Source organism: Eurytemora carolleeae, unplaced genomic scaffold, assembly GCF_000591075.1.
Source record: "Eurytemora carolleeae unplaced genomic scaffold, Eaff_2.0 scaffold96, whole genome shotgun sequence".
Lineage (NCBI taxonomy): Eukaryota > Metazoa > Arthropoda > Copepoda > Calanoida > Temoridae > Eurytemora > Eurytemora carolleeae.
In genome coordinates, this window is record NW_019396134.1 from 276,512 (window position 1) to 299,540 (window position 23,029).

General features: G+C 30.8%; 1 protein-coding gene and 1 long non-coding RNA gene across 2 annotated transcripts; one reads left to right on the forward strand and one right to left on the reverse strand.

The window, feature by feature from the left end:
- Positions 1-461: 461 nt before the first annotated feature.
- LOC111695961 (insulin-like growth factor-binding protein complex acid labile subunit) lies at positions 462-8,869 on the forward strand. Its single transcript, XM_023465454.1, has 4 exons — positions 462-608; positions 5,532-5,634; positions 6,052-6,220; positions 8,815-8,869. The coding sequence occupies exons 2-4, from the start codon at positions 5,549-5,551 to the stop codon at positions 8,851-8,853; spliced, it is 294 nt and encodes a 97-aa protein (XP_023321222.1). The 5' UTR covers positions 462-608; positions 5,532-5,548; the 3' UTR covers positions 8,854-8,869.
- Positions 8,870-9,630: 761 nt separating this feature from the next.
- Positions 9,631-22,657, reverse strand: LOC111695962 (uncharacterized). The gene is made up of 4 exons (XR_002763975.1): positions 22,525-22,657; positions 16,550-17,000; positions 14,502-14,584; positions 9,631-9,674 (listed from the first exon to the last, which is right to left on the reverse strand). It is a non-coding gene; the product is annotated as an uncharacterized LOC111695962 (long non-coding RNA).
- Between the last annotated feature and the right edge of the window lie 372 nt (positions 22,658-23,029).

A 23,029-nucleotide genomic window follows, 5' to 3' on the forward strand; every position in this document is an offset into this window, starting at 1 on the left:
CCCTTAAACTCAAAATAAAGTAATTACCAACATGCAACTTGGCTAATACGGGTCCATGGAATAGATTACTACATATATACATACACATTTACAAACATATAAATAGGATTGATTTAGATTACTACATACATACATCTACATATGAAATTGTGATAGATATAGATTACTACGAATACACAAATAACAGTGTAATAATGGAAGATGAAAAAAGAAAAAAAATACTACACATAAAAATGATCTTATAAATAAAATAATATAAGATTTTAAAATGGAAAAACTATTTAGAATGACTTATTAAGTAGGAAAAATAATATTTTTATTTACCATTTTTGTATTGACTTTAAGAAAACAGATATTTCTATCATGGAAAAAAACAATAATAATAAAATAAAAACACTATTCGAATGCCGATTAAAAAAATATTTTGTTGATGACAAACTAACGAGTTGGGTGAGTTTAGATATTAAACTTGTCTGGAAACAGTCTGAGGTCCCTCCCTCCCTCCCTCCTCCCTCTACCCTCACTCACCACCCTATCCCTCGCCAACAACTCCCTCACTACGCTCCCCTCCAGGATACTAGATATTGCAGCAAACCTCACAGAACTAGGTAACAAAACAGTTAAATCGAATTCTTACTTTTAAACATGAAAAAAATGCTAATAAATCAGAAACCATTAACAATCTAACTTGGCATATACTTTGAAATTAACGTTTTGCTCTCGAATTTTAATAACTATGCAATTTGCTATAATATTAAAGCACATACATATTTGTAAAACATTTTCGTAAACAAAAACCAATGTGAATAATACATGTAAATTCTGTTAAAACTATTATCCTAACGAAAATAAAAAAATTTTGCCTTGAAAAAGAATTCTATCCGAGGCACTGTCCATTTTTTTATTTAGTTTTTTTTAAAACTTGAAGTAAAAGGTTTTTACACATTTTAAGGCTGAAAAAAAAGTATAAAAGAGAAAGAGCAAGGATTTATGTTAAATAGGTCAAATTGTGATCAAAAGTCAAAGCTGTTCGAGCTAAATTATTGTGAGCTTGGTTCACAATAAATCACTTTATTACAATCTTTTAAAATCTTTCGTTTATCTTATTTTTAGGATCTTTTTCTACGAGTTCCCTAATTTTCTTCCAGTTTATTAAAAAAACAATCTAATCCTTCAGAAAAAACACAACGTACTCAATACTCATACATCCTTACTTCAAAAACACTCATCCCACCCCACCCCACTTCAGAAAAACTTCCCCAGATATATCCCTCTAAAAATCTTCTTCTATTATATAACAAAAAGTGTTAGGAATGAAAGGATATATTCAGACGTGCAAATTCCATCACATTGACAGACAGACAAACGGACACAACTACAAACAGACAAAATTCACATACAAGTTGATATAAAACATCTAAACCCCGAATTTATAAATAGATAAACACAAATATATATAACCGAAGACAAACACCCCTTTAACTGATGTATGGGAAGTTACTCTAACCTAGCTAAAAGTGTGAAAGTGAGAACGTATATATTTGGCTATCTATCATCTATATATCTATCTATCCGTCTATCCAACTATTCATCTATTCATTTATCCAACGATTTATTTATCCATCTATCTATGCATCCATCCATCAATCTAACTATCTATCTTTATATCTATCTATCCATCATCTATCTATTCATCTATCCATCTATTTATCTATCTAGCTATCTATTTAACTATCTATCTATATATCTATCTATCCATAATCTATTTATCATCTATCTATGTATATATATATCTATCTATCTATCTATCTATCTATCTATCTATCTATCAGCTATCTATCTATCTATCTATCTATCTATCTATCTATCTATCTATCTATCTATCTATCTATCTATCTATCTATCTATCTATCTATCTATCTATCTATCTATCTATCTATCTATCTATCTATCTATCTATCTATCTATCTATCTATCTATCAGCTATATATATGTATATGTAATATTCATCCATCTTTCACTCCTAACAATACAACAAATTATTCTTATTGTCACTCTCCTGGTGAGTGGGTGTTCATCTTCGTACCATCTTTCTCCTCAGTCCTATCTCTATATATATATGTATATATATCAGCTTTCTCCTCCCTATATATATGTACACTATAACGTAGTTTGGGAACCCAGCTTTGTTTAGAAACTCAAATTTCCCTGTAAAAGTTGATCCCCCACAACTTAGGACTATTTAGGCAAATTGGTCCAGCCAGGAGGTTGTGAGCTATTATACGAACAGACAAACAAAGATAACTAATACAATCCTTTTGAAAGGTTTTAACTCGTCAATCAAGTCACATTGAGAGCATCAGTGCACAAATGACAAATGTATACTTTGAATATCATTAAACGTGGATCTGAAAATATAGATATATTTTTTATGATCATTATCATCATTATCACACTATCATTAATACTATCACAATCATCGTTAATATCTCTATGATCATCATTAACACTATTTTCATCATCATAATTCTTGTTCTGATTCTGTTGATAGTAAATATATAATCAGGTGTTGAGGTTTATTTTTGTGAATATTCCCCTTAAAAAGGTTTAGTCAAGTGTACTACGAGAACACTTGCTGGGAATATATGTCAATTATGACAAGCTGGTGACAGAATGGATTCGTTTTAATGTTTTTCTTCGCCTAGACTATAATTGATTTATCAGTAACAGTTCACACTATACGCAGTACATTTTACACAACTTTTTGCCAATCAGTACATAAGTTATACAAATACAGTACAGAATACATGTTATACAGTACACAGCACACAGTATATTGTTCTGCTCTACGTAAGTTATTATTCAGTCAGACATTGAAATTTGATAGATTTTTTTACAGCAATGTTTAAAATAAATGTGACAAATTTGAACTCTATTCTATAACTTTGGGTTTTACTTTATTCTAAAGGTAGAATTCTAACAAATTATTCTGGAGTATTAAACTGAAATATCCTAATTATAACACATCATTAACAATATAATTATTTAAAGTCATTAGTTTAATGATAACAGGATACACAAGATGATTAAATTTACAGCGGAGGAGCGAATATTTACTAATTAAAGAATAATTAAGAGGTTGCGCGATAGTTAAAAATTTATTTTAATATTTTTATCTATTTACGTATATGAAATAAATTAACCCTTTAAATAATATGAAATAAAATGAAAAATCTGTTAAAGGGACTGTAAACGTAATATCAAGTGACTCTCCGTTTAGTGAGGGGCATTTTTGATTCACAAGGGTACCCTTTAAATATTTGTCTCATCAGTTTATATATATATATATATATATATTAAAGTACCAGTATTTAAAATCACATCCTCTTTTTTATTTTCCGAATCTATGGAATAAATTTAAACCAGTGTTTAAAAATAGCATTATTAAGAGCTCAACGTTTTCCAGTAATTTAAAATCTTATTTTCTACACAAACTTGATGAAAGCTATAGCACAGATTGTAACTGTTATTTATGCACTGTTTAGTTTGCTTGTACCCAGGGTCTAAGTACAATACCTTCTTATAATATATTGCTTTGTTTTCTATTCTCCAGGTTTACTTGGGCTCTCATGATCGGACCTACACAGAACTCTAACAAAAATATTCACCTCTCCTTCATTTTTTTTACTTTCATCGTATCTTACGCCGCATAAATCTAAAGTTTTCAGGGACCTGGACCAGAAAGCCAGATATTGAGCTCTCCGGGTTTCCCGGCACTGTAAAAATGTGTTTTTAACCCTTGTAAATGTCTAATTATGTGCCTAATAAAATATTTATTTATTTATTTATTTATATCATGCATGATATATGATATATGTATTATGCATTCTTTGAGAATGTATTATTCTCATTAAAGGTTTGTCTGTATAACTAGTGAATTGCACTTGTATATTTCTCCTTCAGAAGAAAAAATTACCCGTTTTTAAAGCTAGAAAAATAATGACACCTTTCATATTATCGATTAGATAAAGGTTTAAAGGGCACTGTTATGAATCGGGTATACCCCCCTTTAATTGGAAGGTCACTTAATATTACAACGGTAGTCCCTTTAATGATAATAGAATAGATTAAACAGTCCCTTTAATGGTAATAGAATAGATTAAACAGTCCCTTTAATGGTAATAGAATAGATTAAACAGTCCCTTTAATGATAATGGAATAAATTGAACAGTCCCTTTAATGATAATAGAATAGATTAAACAGTCCCTTTAATGATAATAGAATAAATTGAACAGTCCCTTTAATGATAAGTATCTAGAGCACGCACAAACACTTAAAAATTGATTTCACACAAACAAATTTAATTAGACACACTTATCCTCACCCCTCCCCTTGGTGGGGCTCACGGTCCCCCCCCCCTTTCTGGGGCACACTGCCCTGCCACTCACCCCCCCCTTACCCCCCGTTCCTGAAGAGCAGACATACATAACACTTGAAAATATTAGGGTTTAAAGCCTATTAAGGAATAACGAGCTAAAAACCGGGTGCTAAAAAAAATTAATTTAAAAAAAATATAATTATTATTTTTCTATTCACATTTGTTAAATGCCTAGCAAATTTTCACGTCATCAGGTTTTTTGTAATTTTTTTTTCTAGAAAAATGACAATTGGAAAGTGAAACCATCCACTAGTCCAAAATTTAAAATTTAAAATCGAAAATTAAGTTGAAAAGTGAAAATTCTAAATCCTAATTGAAATTTAAAGTTTACAAAATTTCTCAACTGTATTATAAAAGGTCAAGCAAAAAAAGAATTATCTAACTTTAGGGTGAGAGGGGGGGGGGGTCGTTAATTGATCTCATTTACGAAGTTTCATTTTATAAAAGTTTTATAAAATTCTTTATCAAAAAGTTTTGAATGTCACGAGAAACCCCTTTGGCCTTTAAATCAGTTATTCCTAAAAGTATAATTTGAAAAATCTAAGGGTTTTGGAGCCGCAGCGTTCTTGATTATTTGAATTTGTAATTATATTCTCCATTAAAAGGACTAAGTAAATCTCGCATATTTGCATTAAACCCAATTCTATCAAAGTATTCTAAAGATCAAACTGTTTTTGGACCTGAGATCATAACGTAAGGATTTCTTTTCCCCGTGGACGTCAAATTAAAATAAGTTTTACGAAAGATTAAAATCTTATATGTTTTCAATCAAAAATGTTTCGAATTCCTAATGTGTAACTATAGACCGAATTTAAGAATTTGAATCAAATTTATACGCGGTTCATACATGGTTGGTTCAACCTGAAATTACAATCAGTGTTTTGAGATTTGAGCCATAACGTAGTTTGAACCACCAGTGATTGGGCGTTTATCGACGCACTTTTAATTCATAAAATTCGGCCTTAGATAAATCTGCGATTTTCATACATAGCATCAAATTTAGAGAAGCTACGAGGTCACAATGTCACATCAATTCTACCTTCTCTCTCTGTTAAGTTTGTAGTGACTGATTTTTACTAAATAAAATATTAAGATTTGTCTGGGAATGCTATGGAGGAGATCAAGGTAGAACTGTTCGAGAACACAACCAGGCTCATCAGCATCAACCTCAGCAACAACAACATCGACAAGATCAGGTTCAGATTTTTTTTGGTTTATTTTATTTGTCAGATCGATTCTAAAGCACATATTTCAAAGATAGTAAGGCTCCATGGGTAGTGTGGATGGGTGGAAGGATTCTCTCCTCTTGTCAGCTGTAAAAGTGGAGAAAATCCTTACCCCCCTCTCATCAACAATGTTCACTTTTAGCTTCCGCCAATAAGCAGTTACGTCATATGAGGTTTTATGAGTGTCCATTGCTATGAAGACGACATTTACTGCTCATTGGAGCGCATCCAGAGTATCTTCACCTTTATAAACAACCTTCGTTTGGTCTTATTGGAAATTATGGTTGAAAAAGAACACTTTGAATTTCATATTTTCATTTGGAAAGTGGATGAATTATAGTATATGAATTAACTAAAATTCGTCAAGTTATATGTTTATTTTTCCAGACGAAAATCGTTTATGAGCCTGCATGATCTGGAGACCCTGAACCTAGGTTGGAACAAGGTTGAAGAGCTGCCGGTCAGGTTCGGTAAACCGCTCGTTAATCTCCGGACCCTGGATCTGACAGGGAACCGGATTAAATCTCTAGCAAACGAGGTTTTTCTGGGATTAACGGTAAGAGAGATTTTTTAGTCACAAGTTCATATCGATTTTCATAGGGGAAGGGATGGAAGAATGGGAAAAGACCCATAAACTCATAGTTAGGAAGACGACCATGAGACTTAAGTTGTTTTAAATATTTTAATGAATATCAAAACACAGCATATTATACAAAGTGATTACCCATTTCACTAAAACGAGTTTATTTTTATCCGATCGGTGAATCTATTTGCTTTTGTGCAACATCAAATACATTTATTATATTTCACATTTGATGGGTTTTACTGTACACCCTTTATACATAATTCAGTTACAGGGTGTGATGATTTCAAGTTGATAAAACTGTCTTCATCTAGAAACACCCTGTATATCCTGTCTGTGAGAATTCGATCTGTTTGTTTGTTCATCTTTATTGTTTTAAAATGTATTCTCTGTATTTGAAATTGTATTTTCTGTCTGCTGTGTCTGGTAACTTGTAATTGTTTCCAGGTGGAAACTTAAGACATTGTTCGTCTAATTAAGCCAAGTTTCGAAGTTTAAATGACAAGGATAGTGAAACTTTTAGATATCCCAATAAATTTTTCTTTTTTGTAGATATTCTAGAAAAGGGTTCATTATCTGAAATGTACATGAAAATCAGTTTCTTGTTTCCAAACTTGGTTTATTTTATCCAAGCTCTTTTAAGTTTTAGTCTCAAGAATATTGGTTCTCATCTAATCTTATTGTAGTAGAGAATATCTCATACAACTATACTATTACTCTTAAATCTACATAATTACTTATTTTAGGAACCTTCTTATTCTATACATGGATTAATATTTAACAATTTTTTAGGCCTTTCACATTAATTTTTTGAATCCAATTATTATATTTTTTTCATCTTTTTACTTATCTTTTTACCTCCGATTTCTTTCTTCTATCCTTCATTCCTACCGGACCTACCCTTCTATCCTTCTATTTTATACCTCCTACCCTACCCCTGATCCTACCCTTCTATCCTTCTATCCTATACCTCCTACCCTACCCCTGATCCTATCCTTGTATCCTTCTATCCTATACCTCCTACCCTGCCCCTGATCCTATCCTTCTATCCTTCTATCCTATACCTCCTACTCTACCCCTGATCCTATCCTCCTATCCTTCTATCCTATACCTCCTACCCTGCCCCTGATCCTACCCTTCTATCCTTCTATCCTATACCTCCTACCCTACCCCTGATCATATCCTCCTATCCTTCTATCCTATACCTCCTACTCTACCCCTGATCCTATCCTCCTATCCTTCTATCCTATACCTCCTACCCTGCCCCTGATCCTTTCCTTCTATTCTTCTATCCTATACCTCCTACCCTGCCCCTGATCATATCCTCCTATCCTTCTATCATATACCTCCTACCCTACCCCTGAACCTAAATCTCCTACCCGAGATCACACCCTGTTTTTAGTTTCATGTTTTAGATTTCATTCTGATTTAAATCTTAGAAACAATTTCGTAATATTTGTACCATGGCGGTTATATTCGTAGAATTTCAGGGTTGGTTCAACCTGTCTAACAATTAGACCTATCAAAGGTTTATCCTGTCCAACATTTGGTTTGATTAAGAAACTAAATCCTTGAATCTAAATACTTGATAAAGCTGTAAAAGCTGTAAAGAGAATCTGCCTTGAAGCTATAGCCTGGCTACTGCCTGTTTGTCAGGCAATTATGCCATGTTCTCACAGCTTGTTAGGAGGGCAGAGGGAGGGGGGCGGAGGCATGGGGGGGGTATTGAAGGGTGTGGTATGCTGAGAATGCTAAAAATGCAAAGATGGGGTTGTAGAATTAAAACGAAAAGGGAAAGCATGCTGAGGATGCTAAAAATGGAAAGATGGAATTGTAGAATTTAAACGAAAAGGGGAAGCATGCTTAGGATGCTAAAAATGGAAAGATGGGTTTGTAGAATTAAAACGAAAAGAGAAAGGAAAATAAATCCAATGACGTGAATTCGATCAAGTAAAACAAAAGGATTGAAAAGCTTGCAGAATACAGCGGGACTCACATAACTGTTAATTGCTTGGGAACCCAGCGTTGCACTCTAGTATACCGAGTCCATTAGCGCCTGATCCAATCAGGGTTCAGCCATGTGTTTGGTGTCTATTCTGAACCAATAGAAATAGTATGGCGGTAACATCTATCTTTCTATCTATCTCATTATCCAATAAGAGTTATGAATCCTTTAATCGGCGCTAACAGTAAATGGAAATATGTACTTTTACTGAAACTATGATGCGCCTTTCATCTTGAATTATGATTTAGCTTAGAATATCAAAACTATAGCTAAGAACATTCCCGTAGTTCTTCCGAGTTCTCCAATCAAATTTTTAGGCAAATCGGTCCATGGGTTCAAGAGCTATAATCGGACATACAAACAAATACACAAAGAAGCACCGATTACTACTTTACATATATATATATATATATATATATATATATATATATATAGAGCAATTAGTATCACCAAAGATTCAAATAAAGTGAAATAGGCCTATTTACATTGCATAATTGATGTGTTTCATGTTTATTGGGCTTTTTAAAAATATGATTTGAGCCTACATTTCACATTTTTCTAGTCTCACTGTATACATTTGGAGAAGGTCAAGACTGAATAACGAGGGAGAAAGAAAGGAAGAAATGTAAAGAAAAATGTAAAATTTCATTTTGGTAGTAAAAGTAAAGTAAAACATTATATATTAATGAAATATAACAAAACACACAAAATTAAGTGTTTCAGGATTAAATATTTAAAAACCTCCAAAAATAGAGGTTGTGGGAATATTTCCCCCCAATTCTAAAAAATATAAAAATATAAATACGAGGAAAGGGAAAGGAAAGGATAAGAAAAGTCACATATTTATTGTAGGGGTAGGGGGTGGGCGGGGAAGAAATTTCTAGAAAGGAATGTGTTTATGTAATAAAGAAACTTGCTGAAAACATGACTCTTTAATTTACATTTCAAGGCTTATAATCAAACTCTATTTATGTGTTAAATTATTTACATTGATATTTTTTCATTCATTCTAACTATCTATCTATCTATATATATCTATCTATTTATCTATCTATATATATATATATATATATATATATTTTTATCTAAACAATTATCAACATAAAATGTGTGCAAAATATATATATATTTTATCTAAAAAATTATCAACTTAAAATGTGTACTATATGTATATTTTTTATCTAAAAAATTATCAACATAAAATGTGTGCTATATATGTTTTTTATCTAAAAAAACTATTTTGGCAACTTTAATAAATAACTTTAATTTAATAAATTATATGCTAACCAAAAATAAGGACATTTTTGTCCTTTTAATTTATTCTAAATTATCATAAGTCTTATGGTGTATCTCAGAAAAACATATAGTAATATAAAAAATTACCTTATATGGTCTAGCATCATCATTGTTTCCTCTGTCACTCTGAAAACATATTTTATGCTTTTAATTCCAAATTTTATTTTAATAATTATTAATTTAGTGGCTGAACTTTTTTTTACCTCGCAAAATTAAAATTTAAAAATTATCATTAGGTTTAGTTAATCTTTTGAAAGGACTTCCCAATGAGTTATGTGTCAAATTACATTAGGGTTAATGCCAGGATTTTTTTTTATTGGTTAATCATTTTAAGTATTGTTGAAATGTATCAAATGATTAAAAAGTCTAAAAATGAATGAATTAAATAAATGTGTGGGATATGGTTGACACATATTACTGTTTTGTCAATGATTATTATTTTTCAGAAATGCTTAAAGGGACTGTAAACGTATTTTAAGTGTTCCAAAAATTCATTTAAAGTTGGCATGTCTAACAACGGCCTCTTACATCATTATTTAAGAAACAATGAGGAAGATATCGTTCTCTTTTCAACTTTAAAAGTGTCCGACCAGGACAATTTCTTTTCTAGTATAGTTCGTAAACTCGCATAACTTGAAGAGCTGCAAGGTCGCAAAATTGTACAATTAAAGTCGTTTCAATTCGTAGATGGAAACCCAAGATTATATCAACCATCCTTGTTAACAAATTATTACAGGCCACCGTTGTGAATCCGCCATACCACTCTAAAAACTTGAAATTATGTTTACAGTTCTTTTAATAGATAATAATAATGATTAACAGGCATGAACATTTATTAATTAAAGCTTAGTATTACTTTCAAAATAAACAAATTGTAAACACAAAATAACCAATGCCGGTATGATTTTGCATCGCTACTTGAATACCTAATTACCTGAATACCTAAATACACAAACACGCCCAAATTTTGTACGCTCAGCAGTTAGGAACCCTAGCTAACAAATACTTACTGCAATGCTGTTTTAACCTTTGCATTTTTGTGTTAAAAACAAGTTTTTTTTTCATTACTTTCACGTCCATTCTCCTTTCTTTAAAAAACGTGGTCAAACCATTCCTTCCTCCCTTGTCCCCCTACTCTACCTTCGATCCCTTTCCCGAAATAGTGTTCTTTCTTTTTTCTCCTTTTCTCTCCCCCCTTCTATCTTTTTTCCGTTTATTACCTTTCATGTATTTAGGTATTCATGTATTTAAGTATTCAGGTATTCCAGTATTCAAGTGGCGATGCATGATTTTTCTACGCATATTGGTGATATTTTATCTGATTTCCTGAAGTGTCGAGTATATCTCTATTGGACAGTGCTTTCACATTTATTTTCAATTTAAAACGAATAAAAATAATATGCCATAACTTTTGTAATTCAAAGTTAACGTTTCATACATAATTTTGAACTTTTTTCTCATTTGAAAAGAAATGATTTCAGTTTTTACATACATTTTAATTGAATCTGATAGCATAGATGAATATATGGATATATATTAAAAAATTAAATCTAATTTTTTTCTAGACATAATATTTCAATTTTGACCGGCTATAAACCTTCTCTTCTCTTAGGACCAACATAAAGACAAGACAATTTTTTTACGTCATTTGAACACAAACCCTATCCCCCCCTTAGTTATACATTCTACACGTACACCCTACACACATAATTTTGAATTGTTTTAAAACTTTTTACAAAACTTCCAACTTTATAAAACTGTATTCTCTTAAAGTTTGATTTTATTAAACTTTGCATTATTTTTAACCAAAAGAATTATAAAAAAGTCTGTTTTCGCATATATTTTCTCCCAGGGTCAACGTTTGGAATAGTGTAAAAAATGTTTAGAATTTACAATTTTTAAATCAATTCCTCTTCTTACATTATCTCAAATCTTGTCCCACAGAGAAAATATCTCAAATCGTGTCCCATAGAGAAAATATCTCAAATCGTGTCCCACAGAGAAAATATCTCAAATCGTGTCCCATAGAGAAAATATCTCAAATCGTGTCCCACAGAGAAAATATCTCAAATCGTGTCCCACAGAGAAAATATCTCAAATCGTGTCCCTCAGAGCAAATATATGCAAACAAATATGCCAAAAAAGAATGAAAACTATTGATAACTGTTAAGATCGACTATTCAAATTCCTTTGTAATTAATTATCCCCGTTCAAAGTCTTTACTTTGATTTATTGTATTTTAATGGCATACTAAATTCAAACTGCATGCCTACATTTGAATAATAAACTCAAATATGATTTAAATAATCCAATAAACATGAAATACGTACCAACTGTTTACACTGGTGAAACTATTTGATTAAAAATGACATTAAATACACACGTCGTCTTCCTGTTCCAATGTTTTATGAAACCCAATGATTCGTTTATTCTAAATTTACGTTTTCTCCAGGGATTGGAAATTTCCGTTTTGAGGAGTAGTGATGACTGATGATACTGGGATCAGGCAAACAAGATTACGAAATATTCAGAATTTAAATCAGATTTGGAAGATGTTTAGCTCCCTACACGGTATTTGGAATATTTTTCAATAGATAAACAGGGTTACCCACAAAGAATGAGACTTTTACGATGACCTGAAACTTTGAAAATGACGTCCTAAATACCACGATAACTGCGGTTCATTTAAAGTACCAAACAGACTTTTAAGCAAATAGAACAAAATGTACAGCAAAACACAAAACGTATCATCCCCTTCTATACAGTTATTAATGTGGCAAGGTCCTCCCGCCTTAACGTTTGCTTGTCGTATACGCAATCATTTTAAAAGAGCAAAAATCGCAGAGAACCCAAGCCGTAAAGTCGTCTCACTATAGTTTCAGTAGAAGTAAATATTTCCATTCACTGATAGCGCCGATTGAAGGATTCATAACTCTTCGGCATACAGGAGTGGTCTCATCCTTGGTGGGTAGACTTTTAGCAATTTTTTAAGATAAAAAGATATGCTTGCATGGCATTTAGAATTTGAGTCTAAGTTGAATTAATGGAACTTACAAACTTTTGAATAGTAATATACTAGCTTAACAGCTTAATTTCGGGAACTTAAAGGATTTGTTAAATGACTTAAATGGTTTGTGTACTTGTCTTATTTCAATAGCTATTTCCAGATTAAATAAGTTTTGAAACAAACCAGAAGTCAAAATAAAAAGTTGATTTCAATTTTATTTTCATTTAAATTGAATTTTTTTTTTGAAAATATCCTAAATAAAATTTTTTCGGCTAAAAAAAAAAATAAAATGAACTTTTTAGAAATTGATTCCAAATTAGATTATTTTAAGTTTTAAATATAATCTTTTATTTATCAAGAATTGTTGCTCGTAAAAGATTAAGTTTGTCATATTTTCAAAAAATATTATTGAAATATGAATTACTATTAATTTTATTTCACTGCTCATGATGTCATTAAGCTCAGATTTCGAAAATAAATTCAATAAAAAAACTAACTAATAATTATCAATATATTTTTATCTAAACAATTATCAACATAAAATAAAGATTTTTTTCGCTGCAATTTAGAAAGGGTCCTCGTCTAGTAACAGTTTTACAGTTTAAATGTTGTTTTTCAAGCCGCCATTTTATTCTTCAAAGTTGTAAAATTCTAAATTTTGAGATTTTTTTGATAACATTTTTGGATTTCTAAAATTTAATCGACATTTTTTACAAACACAATTTTTCGATTTTAAGCCATAACGCTGCCCTTGGGTCATTTGAGTTGACACATAAAACTTGGATATAATATTAGATATAAGAAAAGATGTCTTTGATTTCTGACAATATCGAAAGTTTAATACTTCAAATTCTTGTAGAGTCAGTTTAACTGAAGTTTTGTAAAGTGTCAATAATCTATTAAATAAACAATCCAGTTCGAGGACACAGCTCACAAGAATGTATGAAAATGTGTTTGTGGAGAGAATAATTAGCGAGACAAAAAATTATCTCATTTATTCCATTTCAAAAACTAATTATCATAATCAAATCTAATCTAATCTAATCTAATCTAATCTAATCTAATCTAATCTAATCTAATCTAATCTCTTGATATCATAATGCTTGATATTGTAAAATGTTTGCCTTACAAAAAGTAATTAGTAATTTTTATTTGTAAGAAATGGTCTCAATCCAAATTTTCTTATCCTTATCTATTTTTGATATTGTAGACCTTTGATATATCAAATTATGATATCTTCTAGATCAAATATAGCCAAATTCTAAAGTGACCAATGTTTTTTTCGACATGAGGTGGCAAGATAAAGAGATTAAAGAGACTGTAAGATAAAGATATTAATGGGACTGTAAGATAAAGAGATTAAAGGGACTGTAAGATAAAGATATTAATGGGACTGTATGATAAAGAGATTAAAGGGACTGTAAGATAAAGAGATTAAAGGGACTGTAAACGTAATGTTAAGTGATCTTTCATTCACAACGATTCCTTTCAAAAATTTGACTGATCAAGGATACGTTTAATACGTTTAATTTTGCAAGCTGTTGCATATTTAAGACATATCAAAAGAAACTTTCGAGCTGGGTTGCCAACTACCTGATGCAAAAAGATACCAACTTGATGGTAAAAATTAAAACAAAAAACACCAGAAACACTATTTTTACTCATTACATCTGAAATTACTCAGATTTGTTCTGTGATAATCATGTGATACATAACTTTCTATCCTTAAAATCCAAAAATAAGAAGAAAACACTAGAAAACACCTAAATCTTGAGGTATAAAAAACACCAGGTTGCTACCTTGCTTATTAAAAAATATACCTGGGGAATCAAGGGTACCGTTGTAAATCGGGCATTGCCCTCTTAGCATGGCAAGTCATTTGAAATTACGCTTACAGTCCCTTTAAGGATTATAGTTTGAGGCGAGTAATCTGTTCTCAGAATTACCTGGATACGATGAAGACGATGTCGAACTCCATCCTCCTCATCCTCCTCGGCTAGACGTTCCATATTTTATACTTAGCAACACCCTGTAATATAAATTTTATATATTTTTATAAATTTTAAGATTCATTTTTATATTGAGGCACCCTGTAATTTACATTTTATCCATAGAAACACCTTGTAATCAAAGAGAATAGAATATATATTAGAGGGGAATTTAGAGAATCCCTTGGTATGAATTTTATCACTCCCTTTCAGCCTGAAAGGGAATACAAAATGTGTAAAACACCTAGAAAATGTTCACAAATTATATGCAGTAGAGTACATTAATACAGTATGTTCCCTAGACTATCCATTTCAATTTCGAATTTTTTAAAGCTGTTAAATAAACTTTATAATGAATTAGGTGAATAAAAAACATCATTTGATTCATCGTTTGTAAAGTGAAAGGCATAGAGTCTATGTGAAATGATCATTGGTCAATTATGAAACCAGCCTATTTCATAATTTGGTTTTCTTTTAATATTTATTTTAGATTCTCTATAAAATGATATGCCAGGGCCCAAAAGGTTTTATAGCATAAATATGTGAAGTACACCTGCAGTATGGAAACAGTACAACAAAATGGCCGTTTTACACTTTTTTCTAGTAAATTCCCCTCTAATATATATTCTATTCTCTTTGCTTGTAATATACATTTTATATAGAGACACTCAGTAATATACATCTTTATATATTGGGACACTCTCTGATATAAATTTTATATACATTTAATCTGTAGAAACACCTTGTTATATACATTTTATCTATAGAAACACCTTGTAATATACATTTTAAGAATATATAGAGACAGCCTGTAATATACATTTTATATAGAGACACTCAGTAATATACATTTTTATATATAGGGACACTCTCTAAAATATATTTTATCTAGAGGCACCCTGTAATTTACATCTAATCTATAGAATCACCTTGTAATATACATTTAAAATATATAGACCCACCCTTTAATATAAATTTATATAAAGACACTCTGTAATACACATTTTTATATATAGGGACAGCCCAGTCACTCTCTAAAATATAATATGTAGAGACACCCTGTAATATACATTTTATCAAAAAACACCTTATAATATACATTTTAAGTATTTAGAGACACCCTGTAATATACATTTTCATATACAGACATTTTTGTATATAGACACCCTGTAATGTACTTTTATCTATAGAAACACCTTGTAATTTACATTTTAAGTATATCGAGACACCCTGTAATATACATTTTTATAGAGACACTCTGTATTATTAACTTTCCAAAGAAAACACATTTTAATACAGACATCCTGTGATACATATTTCAATAGAGACACCCTATTATAGTTAATGTAAATAGAGCACCTCGTAATAAATATTTTAGTAGAGATATATTGTAATTAGAATATTTACACAAATATGAACCTTCTTGTTTTAGTAGAGATATATTGTAATTAGAATATTTACACAAATATGAACCTTCTTGTTTTAGTAGCAGCTTAAACTTTTATTTCCCTGTAATGTAGCAAATATACAAGTTTCAAGTTTAAAAGTTTGCCTAAAGTAGTTTTATTCAAAATCTTAAGTATGTATATCTTTACTAGTGCTTTATTTTCAATATTAGAATTTCAAGTAATTTTTCCAATAAAATACGATGAGAACCAGAAAATATTATAGTTTTGTCGTTTTCTTTTTTCTTTTATTTATCATATTTTTTTGCTCATAAAAGAACGCTATTTGTTTCAAAGTGTCTGCAGTTAACTCACTTTTCTAAAAAAAAAGGTAGCGTAATTTTGTTTAAACTTTAAGGCTAAACATACTATTGAGTCCAGGGGTTTCCAAAAAAGTATCAAATGTTATAGATTTGTATCATAACAAGTAAAAAGAGGGGGGAGGGGGCATGACCCCCCCCCCCCCCTTTTATTTTGGGTAAACTAGACGTCAGTCGGAAAAGGGTTAAAAAGAAGATTTCTTCTTAGACTGGTATAGTTTGGTGTTATTAAAAATATTACCTTTCACCATCTTGGTTGTAAAATATGGTTTAAGTGTGATTGATGGATGGAGGCGGAGGCAATGAAGGAAGATAGATTGGTCCTCTTAACGAAAACTTTTGTTTAATCACAGTTTAATTTGAATTTATGAACTCCGTAAAGTTGGCAGTATTGTATATGTTTGGATCATAAATCAGCTGACTTTCTCCTCATCCACGTGAACTTGGTTTGGTTTGAATCGGTGGTTGCAAAAATAGAACTTAACAGAAAACGGATTGGACTCACTCATGAACAGAAAAGACGGTGCAAGGTATAAGGATAAAGCAGGGTTGGGGTAAGGACCAGAAGTTGGATGAAAATCACATTTTTGATGTGGTTTGTCCTTCAGTTATTTTGTTGTGATTTTCCATAATCAAAGGTTGAATTCTACCCAGAAGGAACTGTGGTGGTCTACTAGGCTAGGAGACCATACCTGAAATTTAGAAAATTTAAATTAAAAAACTTTAAAATAATTTGGAAAGCAAGATAGTTAAATTGTATGAGAGCCAAAGCTTTTTTACCAAAAAAGATAAATATTCACAAATTTTATAAAGATATTAACGAAAAAATAATTTTTACTAAATAATATGTGTTTTAAAAAGAGCAAATGTAAAGAAAAAATGTTATTTAAAGATCAAAAAGTTTTATAATACATTGTTAAATGAATATGAAAAATAAATATAAAAAAAGGAAAATGAAAAATGAATTTGATAAATGAATATGAATAATGAATATGATAATTGAATATAAAAATGAATATGAAAAATGAATAAGAAAAATAAATTTGAAAAATAAATATGAAAAATTAATATGAAATATGAATATGATAAATAAATATGATTAATGAATATGATAAATGAATATGAAAAATGAAAAACGAATATGATAGATGAATATACAGCCAGATGTGAAGAATGAAAATGAAAAATGGATAAGAAAAATAAATATGAAAAATGAATATGATAAATGAATATGATAAATGAATATAAAAAATGAAAAACGAATATGATAGATGAATATACAGCTAGATGTGAAAAATGAATGTGAAAAATGAATATGATAAATGAATATGATTAATGAATATGATAGATGAATATGAAGAATGAAAAATTAATATGATAGATGAATATACAGCTAGATGAAGAATGAATATAAAAATGAATATGTAAATAAGAGAGAGATGAATACTAGAATATTTGTATAATAAATGATAATGGTGAGCTGCTACGTCTGAAACTAGTCTAAGATGATTTGTCAGGATATTTCCACCATTTTTATTCAGAAATTCTTCAATAGAGAGACAGGAAGAAAACGATTAGGTTTAAAAGGAACCGATATATTTCCTTCAAATCTTTTATTTTATCTAAAACATACACACAGTTAGACATACACACAACCAGACATGCACACAGTTAGACATACACACAACCAGACATGCACACAGTTAGACATACACACAACCAGACATACACACAGTTAGACATACACACAACCAGACATACACACAGTTAGACATACACACAACCAGACATACACACAGTTAGACATACACACAACCAGACATACACACAGTTAGACATACACACAACCAGACATACACACAACCAGACATGCACACAACCACATATAAACACAGCCAGACATACACACAGTTAGACTAACACACAGCCTGACATACATGCAGCAGACATGCACGCAACCAGACATACATGCAGCAGACATACACTCAATCATGCAACCTCTGTTAAACCACTTCTTTGAACTTAACTTTTAAAAGTGTATTTGATTTTGTTACAAAGCACTTTCACACAAGTTTAAAAATCACTTTAAAATATGGAATGTTGTGCCTCATGGTTAATGGAATATTTAAAATCATAACTTGAGTCTAAAAGTCATTCTTTTACAGAGTTTTCTGATTTTCACTGTACATATTTAACCCATTCTTTATAGTGCCCCTGAGTCAGAACAAAACTTCAAATATATATTGAAAAATGTATTAACAAAATTAAATCAAGAATTTAAGGACATTTTGACTCAAACGGTCAACACATTTTATGCAGGCTGAGGTTAGCCATACATATTTAAATATGAGGCTAAAATGATTTTTTTCAACTACCAAAATTCTAATTAAAATTAAAAAGTCTAATTAAATACAAACCTGGTTGAGAATAATTTTTTTGTTTAAAAAATTTTATTTAATGTTTAATCCAATCTTATTAAGTATACTTCTACGGGCTTACTCTTACATCTATGTATTAAGTTATAATCTCTGTTTTCTGTCTGTCTCTCTGTTTGTTTATCCGATCATAACTCAGGAACCCTTGGACCGATTTGCCTCAAATTTTAATTGGGAAACTTGGGAGTGATTAGTATAAAAAAAATTCTGGCGCAAAAATGTTTTTGAACTATTTTGCCAAAAAAACGTCTTTAAAAGCAAGAACCACAAGCGTTTCAAGGATACAAAAAGTATAAATGGGTTGGTAAAGTTTTATCCTGGTAAAAGGCCTGGCGCCCTCTCTAATGTAGCCAGGCCTAAAAAGTTGATGTATCATTTACATTATATGTATGTCGATGTAAAACTATAGCCAATGTTTTGGGATCCATATTCCATTGTTTTGTTCCTATTCCTTTCAACTCTTTTCTCTTAAGACATTTGTATTTTGTTCTACCAATTAATTCTGGTGTATTACATTGTAGATATTTGTAGTCCATTACTGCTGTACTTGTATTCTGGTGTATTACATTGTATATATATTTGTAGTCCATTACTGCTGTACTTGTATTCTTCAGCCTAGATATATATATTTACTTCCTTATTTATTATGTGTGTAGAAATAAAGGGGGGTTGTTGTATTGTAAACTTCGGTTTATATCAAGTACCGGGTAGACTTTCAAGCTGCTAGAGCAAGATGGTTAGCACACATACAGGCTATACACTACAAACCAAGACGTGTAAGCACTCACGCAAAAGTCGAGCAGTATTTCCCAATTACTACTTTTAAAATAAAAATAAAAATAAGCGCGCAATATTTTTAAAATAAATATGTCTAGGGCTACAAAAAAGTTTTAGTCAGCTGAGGTAAACCAAAGGCTAAGGTTCAGAGTTGTCTAGATATCAGTGTATATAAGGTTCAGAGTTGTCTAGATATCAGTGTATATAAGGTTCAGAGTTGTCTAGATATCAGTGTATATAAGGTTCAGAGTTGTCTAGATATCAGTGTATATAAGGTTCAGAGTTGTCTAGATATCAGTGTATATAAGGTTCAGAGTTGTCTAGATATCAGTGTATATAAGGTTCAGAGTTGTCTAGATATCAGTGTATATAAGGTTCAGAGTTGTCTAGATATCAGTGTATATAAGGTTCAGAGTTGTCTAGATATCAGTGTATATAAGGTTCAGAGTTGTCTAGATATCAGTGTATATAAGGTTCAGAGTTGTCTAGATATCAGTGTATATAAGGTTCAGAGTTGTCTAGATATCAGTGTATATAAGGTTCAGAGTTGTCTAGATATCAGTGTATATAAGGTTCAGAGTTGTCTAGATATCAGTGTATATAAGGTTCAGAGTTGTCTAGATATCAGTGTATATAAGGTTCAGAGTTGTCTAGATATCAGTGTATATAAGGTTCAGAGTTGTCTAGATATCAGTGTATATAAGGTTCAGAGTTGTCTAGATATCAGTGTATATAAGGTTCAGAGTTGTCTAGATATCAGTGTATATAAGGTTCAGAGTTGTCTAGATATCAGTGTATATAAGGTTCAGAGTTGTCTAGATATCAGTGTATATAAGGTTCAGAGTTGTCTAGATATCAGTGTATATAAGGTTCAGAGTTGTCTNATCCTCTGCATTTAATATGATTGTATGCTAGTAGTAGTGATATATGGAATTCATTAAAAATAAGATCCTCATGGGAAATTTGTAATAATTTCCTTTGATCAACACTCGTGTACATGTATCTACATGTTTCTCATAAACTTTTTCTCTAAAAATGTTTTATTTTCTGTGTTAAACATCAAATCGAGTGCCTTTAAACGATTCGCATTTTTCCCCATTCTGAGATATATTTTTTACAGCGGTGCAACAGGAGTATTTTCTTATTAGAATATTTATCAATTTCTTAAGCCTACAGTTTTTATACAATTTTACATCTAGCTGATAAAATTAATAATCATTATTTATAAAATAGTAATCACTGTTGGTCTATCTGTCTGTCAGTTTGTTTTTATGTCTAATCATAACTCAGGAACCCCTTGGCAGATGAACCTCAAATTTTGATCAGTAATCACTGAAATGTTCTTAGTTAGTGGGATGACAAGTGAATAATAAAAATATTTAATTAATTATTAATAATCACAAAAGAGTTAATTAATAATAATCATAAAAATGAAATAAGACGGCAGACGTAGTTTCAAGAACAATCATAATATAACTTTTGGCAAGGCTTTTATAAACAGTTTGGGGGTTAATTCAGAAAAATCGCTTCAGAAAAAGGCTTAATCCCATTACTGGTGTAAATCCATTACAGCACTCTTTTACGTAACATTGACCATTTCTAAAATCTTAAAAATATTTGAGAAATTGAGACCTAGGGAAACATTCAAAAAAGAAAAAGAAAGTATTAACAAAAAATTTGAATAAAATAAAATGTATCGTTTAAAAAAATTCTTCTTGTTGACACAGCTGAAATCACAGTAATTAAAATATGAAATGTTTCTCCAAGATTCCTGGGAAAATGTCAAATAGCATATTATATACGTACTTTGATAGTGCAAGATATAAACCAAGATAAAAAATGTCATGGTTCAAACTGGTTTAGAAACTAATTTAGAAACTGGGTTAAAAACTAATTAAAAAACTGGATTAGAAACTAATTTAGAAACAGGGTTAAAAACTGGTTTAGAAACAAATTTAGAAACTAGGTTAAACAATAATTTAGAAACTTGGTTAGGAACCGGGATAGAAACTGGGTTGGATTAGAACATGGTTTAGAAACTAGGTTAGACACTGAGGTAGAAACTGGTTTAGAAACTGGGTTAGAAACTAATGTAGAAACTAGGTTAGACACTAATTTAAAAACTGGTTAAGAAACTGGTTAAAAACTGGGTTAGAAACTAATTTAGAAACTGGGTTAGAAACTGATTTAGAAACTGGGTTAGAAACTGATTTAGAAACTGGGTTAGAAACTGGGGTGGAAACTTGTTTAAAAACAAGAACTGGTTAAGAAACTAATGTAGAAATTGGAATAAAAACTAATTTAGGAACTGGGATGAAATGGTTTATAAATTGGTTTAGAAACTGGGTTAGAAACTGGTTTAGAAACTAATTTAGAAACTGGGTTAGAAAATGGGTTAGAACCTGGTTAAAAAACTGGGTTAGAAACTGGTTTAAAAACTGGTTTAGAAACTAATTTAGAACTGGTTTTGAAACAAGTTTAGAAACTAGTTTAGAAACTAATTTAGAAACCATGGGTACCAATTTAGAAACTGGGTTAGAACTGGGTTAGAAACTGGTTTTGAAACTAGTTTAGAAACTTGTTTAAAAACTGATTTAGAAAATAGTTTAGAAAAAATTTTGCCAATAACTTCTTATCAACCAAAGCTAACAAAAAGTGATCTAAAGTACTGAGTGTACACGTAAAGGGCTTCAGAAAATAGCATAAGTGAGTGAGTTATAGCGGTAAAATCTAGGCCCAAGGCATTGCGACACTTCCAAGTCGACTCTGTATAATAACGCATAAGCAGGCTGAATCTATGTGAATAAAGTCACTAGCAGTAGTCAGTATAATTGTATATTTAGTGATGTTTATATTTGGTCAATACTGAATACTCACATGCTATATATACAACAGTTCTTTATTAATGCTTATTTATACATTATATCAAATAACAGAAAAAAACTCAAGTATATTTGTAGGCATGGGGTGGGTTGGGTTGGGGGACATTATGTCGTATTTTCACCTTTCTGTTCTGAGTTCAGATGTTGCTTCGTGTTTACATTAGAAATGTAAACAAAGTTATATCCCCGCATTTCACATATCTGGTATATATCTAGAAATCACACTGCAACTCTTAATAATGGTAGATCAGTGTTCATCTGTAATCTCTGACTGGGGGGGATAAGATGGGGGGACGTTTCGAGGCCGGAGCGAAGAGGATTCATCCTCGTACATCCTCGTACATGGATACTTACGATAATGGAGAACCACGGAGGAGAGACCCGTCCCAGCCCTCGGGCTTACATCACATCAAGCTAATTTAAAGGGATCATCAAAATTAATATCAAATGGACATTTAAAGGTACTGTAGACGTAATTTTAAACAAACTTCCATTTGTAAAGTGTCATGTCTGATTCACAACGATAAAAACGTGTTTAATTCTGACAATTTCCTGGAAACATGTTTGATTCTGAAAATTCCTGGAAACATGTTTGATTCTGAAAATTCCTTGAACTATGTTTGATTC

Coding starts and splice junctions, on each gene's coding strand:
- LOC111695961 (XM_023465454.1), top strand. CDS start 5,549: ATGGAGGAGATCAAGGTAGAACTGTTCGAGAACACAACCAGGCTCATC. Junction 5,635..6,051: donor AACAACATCGACAAGATCAG/GTTCAGATTTTT, acceptor TTATTTTTCCAG/ACGAAAATCGTTTATGAGCC. Junction 6,221..8,814: donor AGGTTTTTCTGGGATTAACG/GTAAGAGAGATT, acceptor ACATTTTTCTAG/TCTCACTGTATACATTTGGA.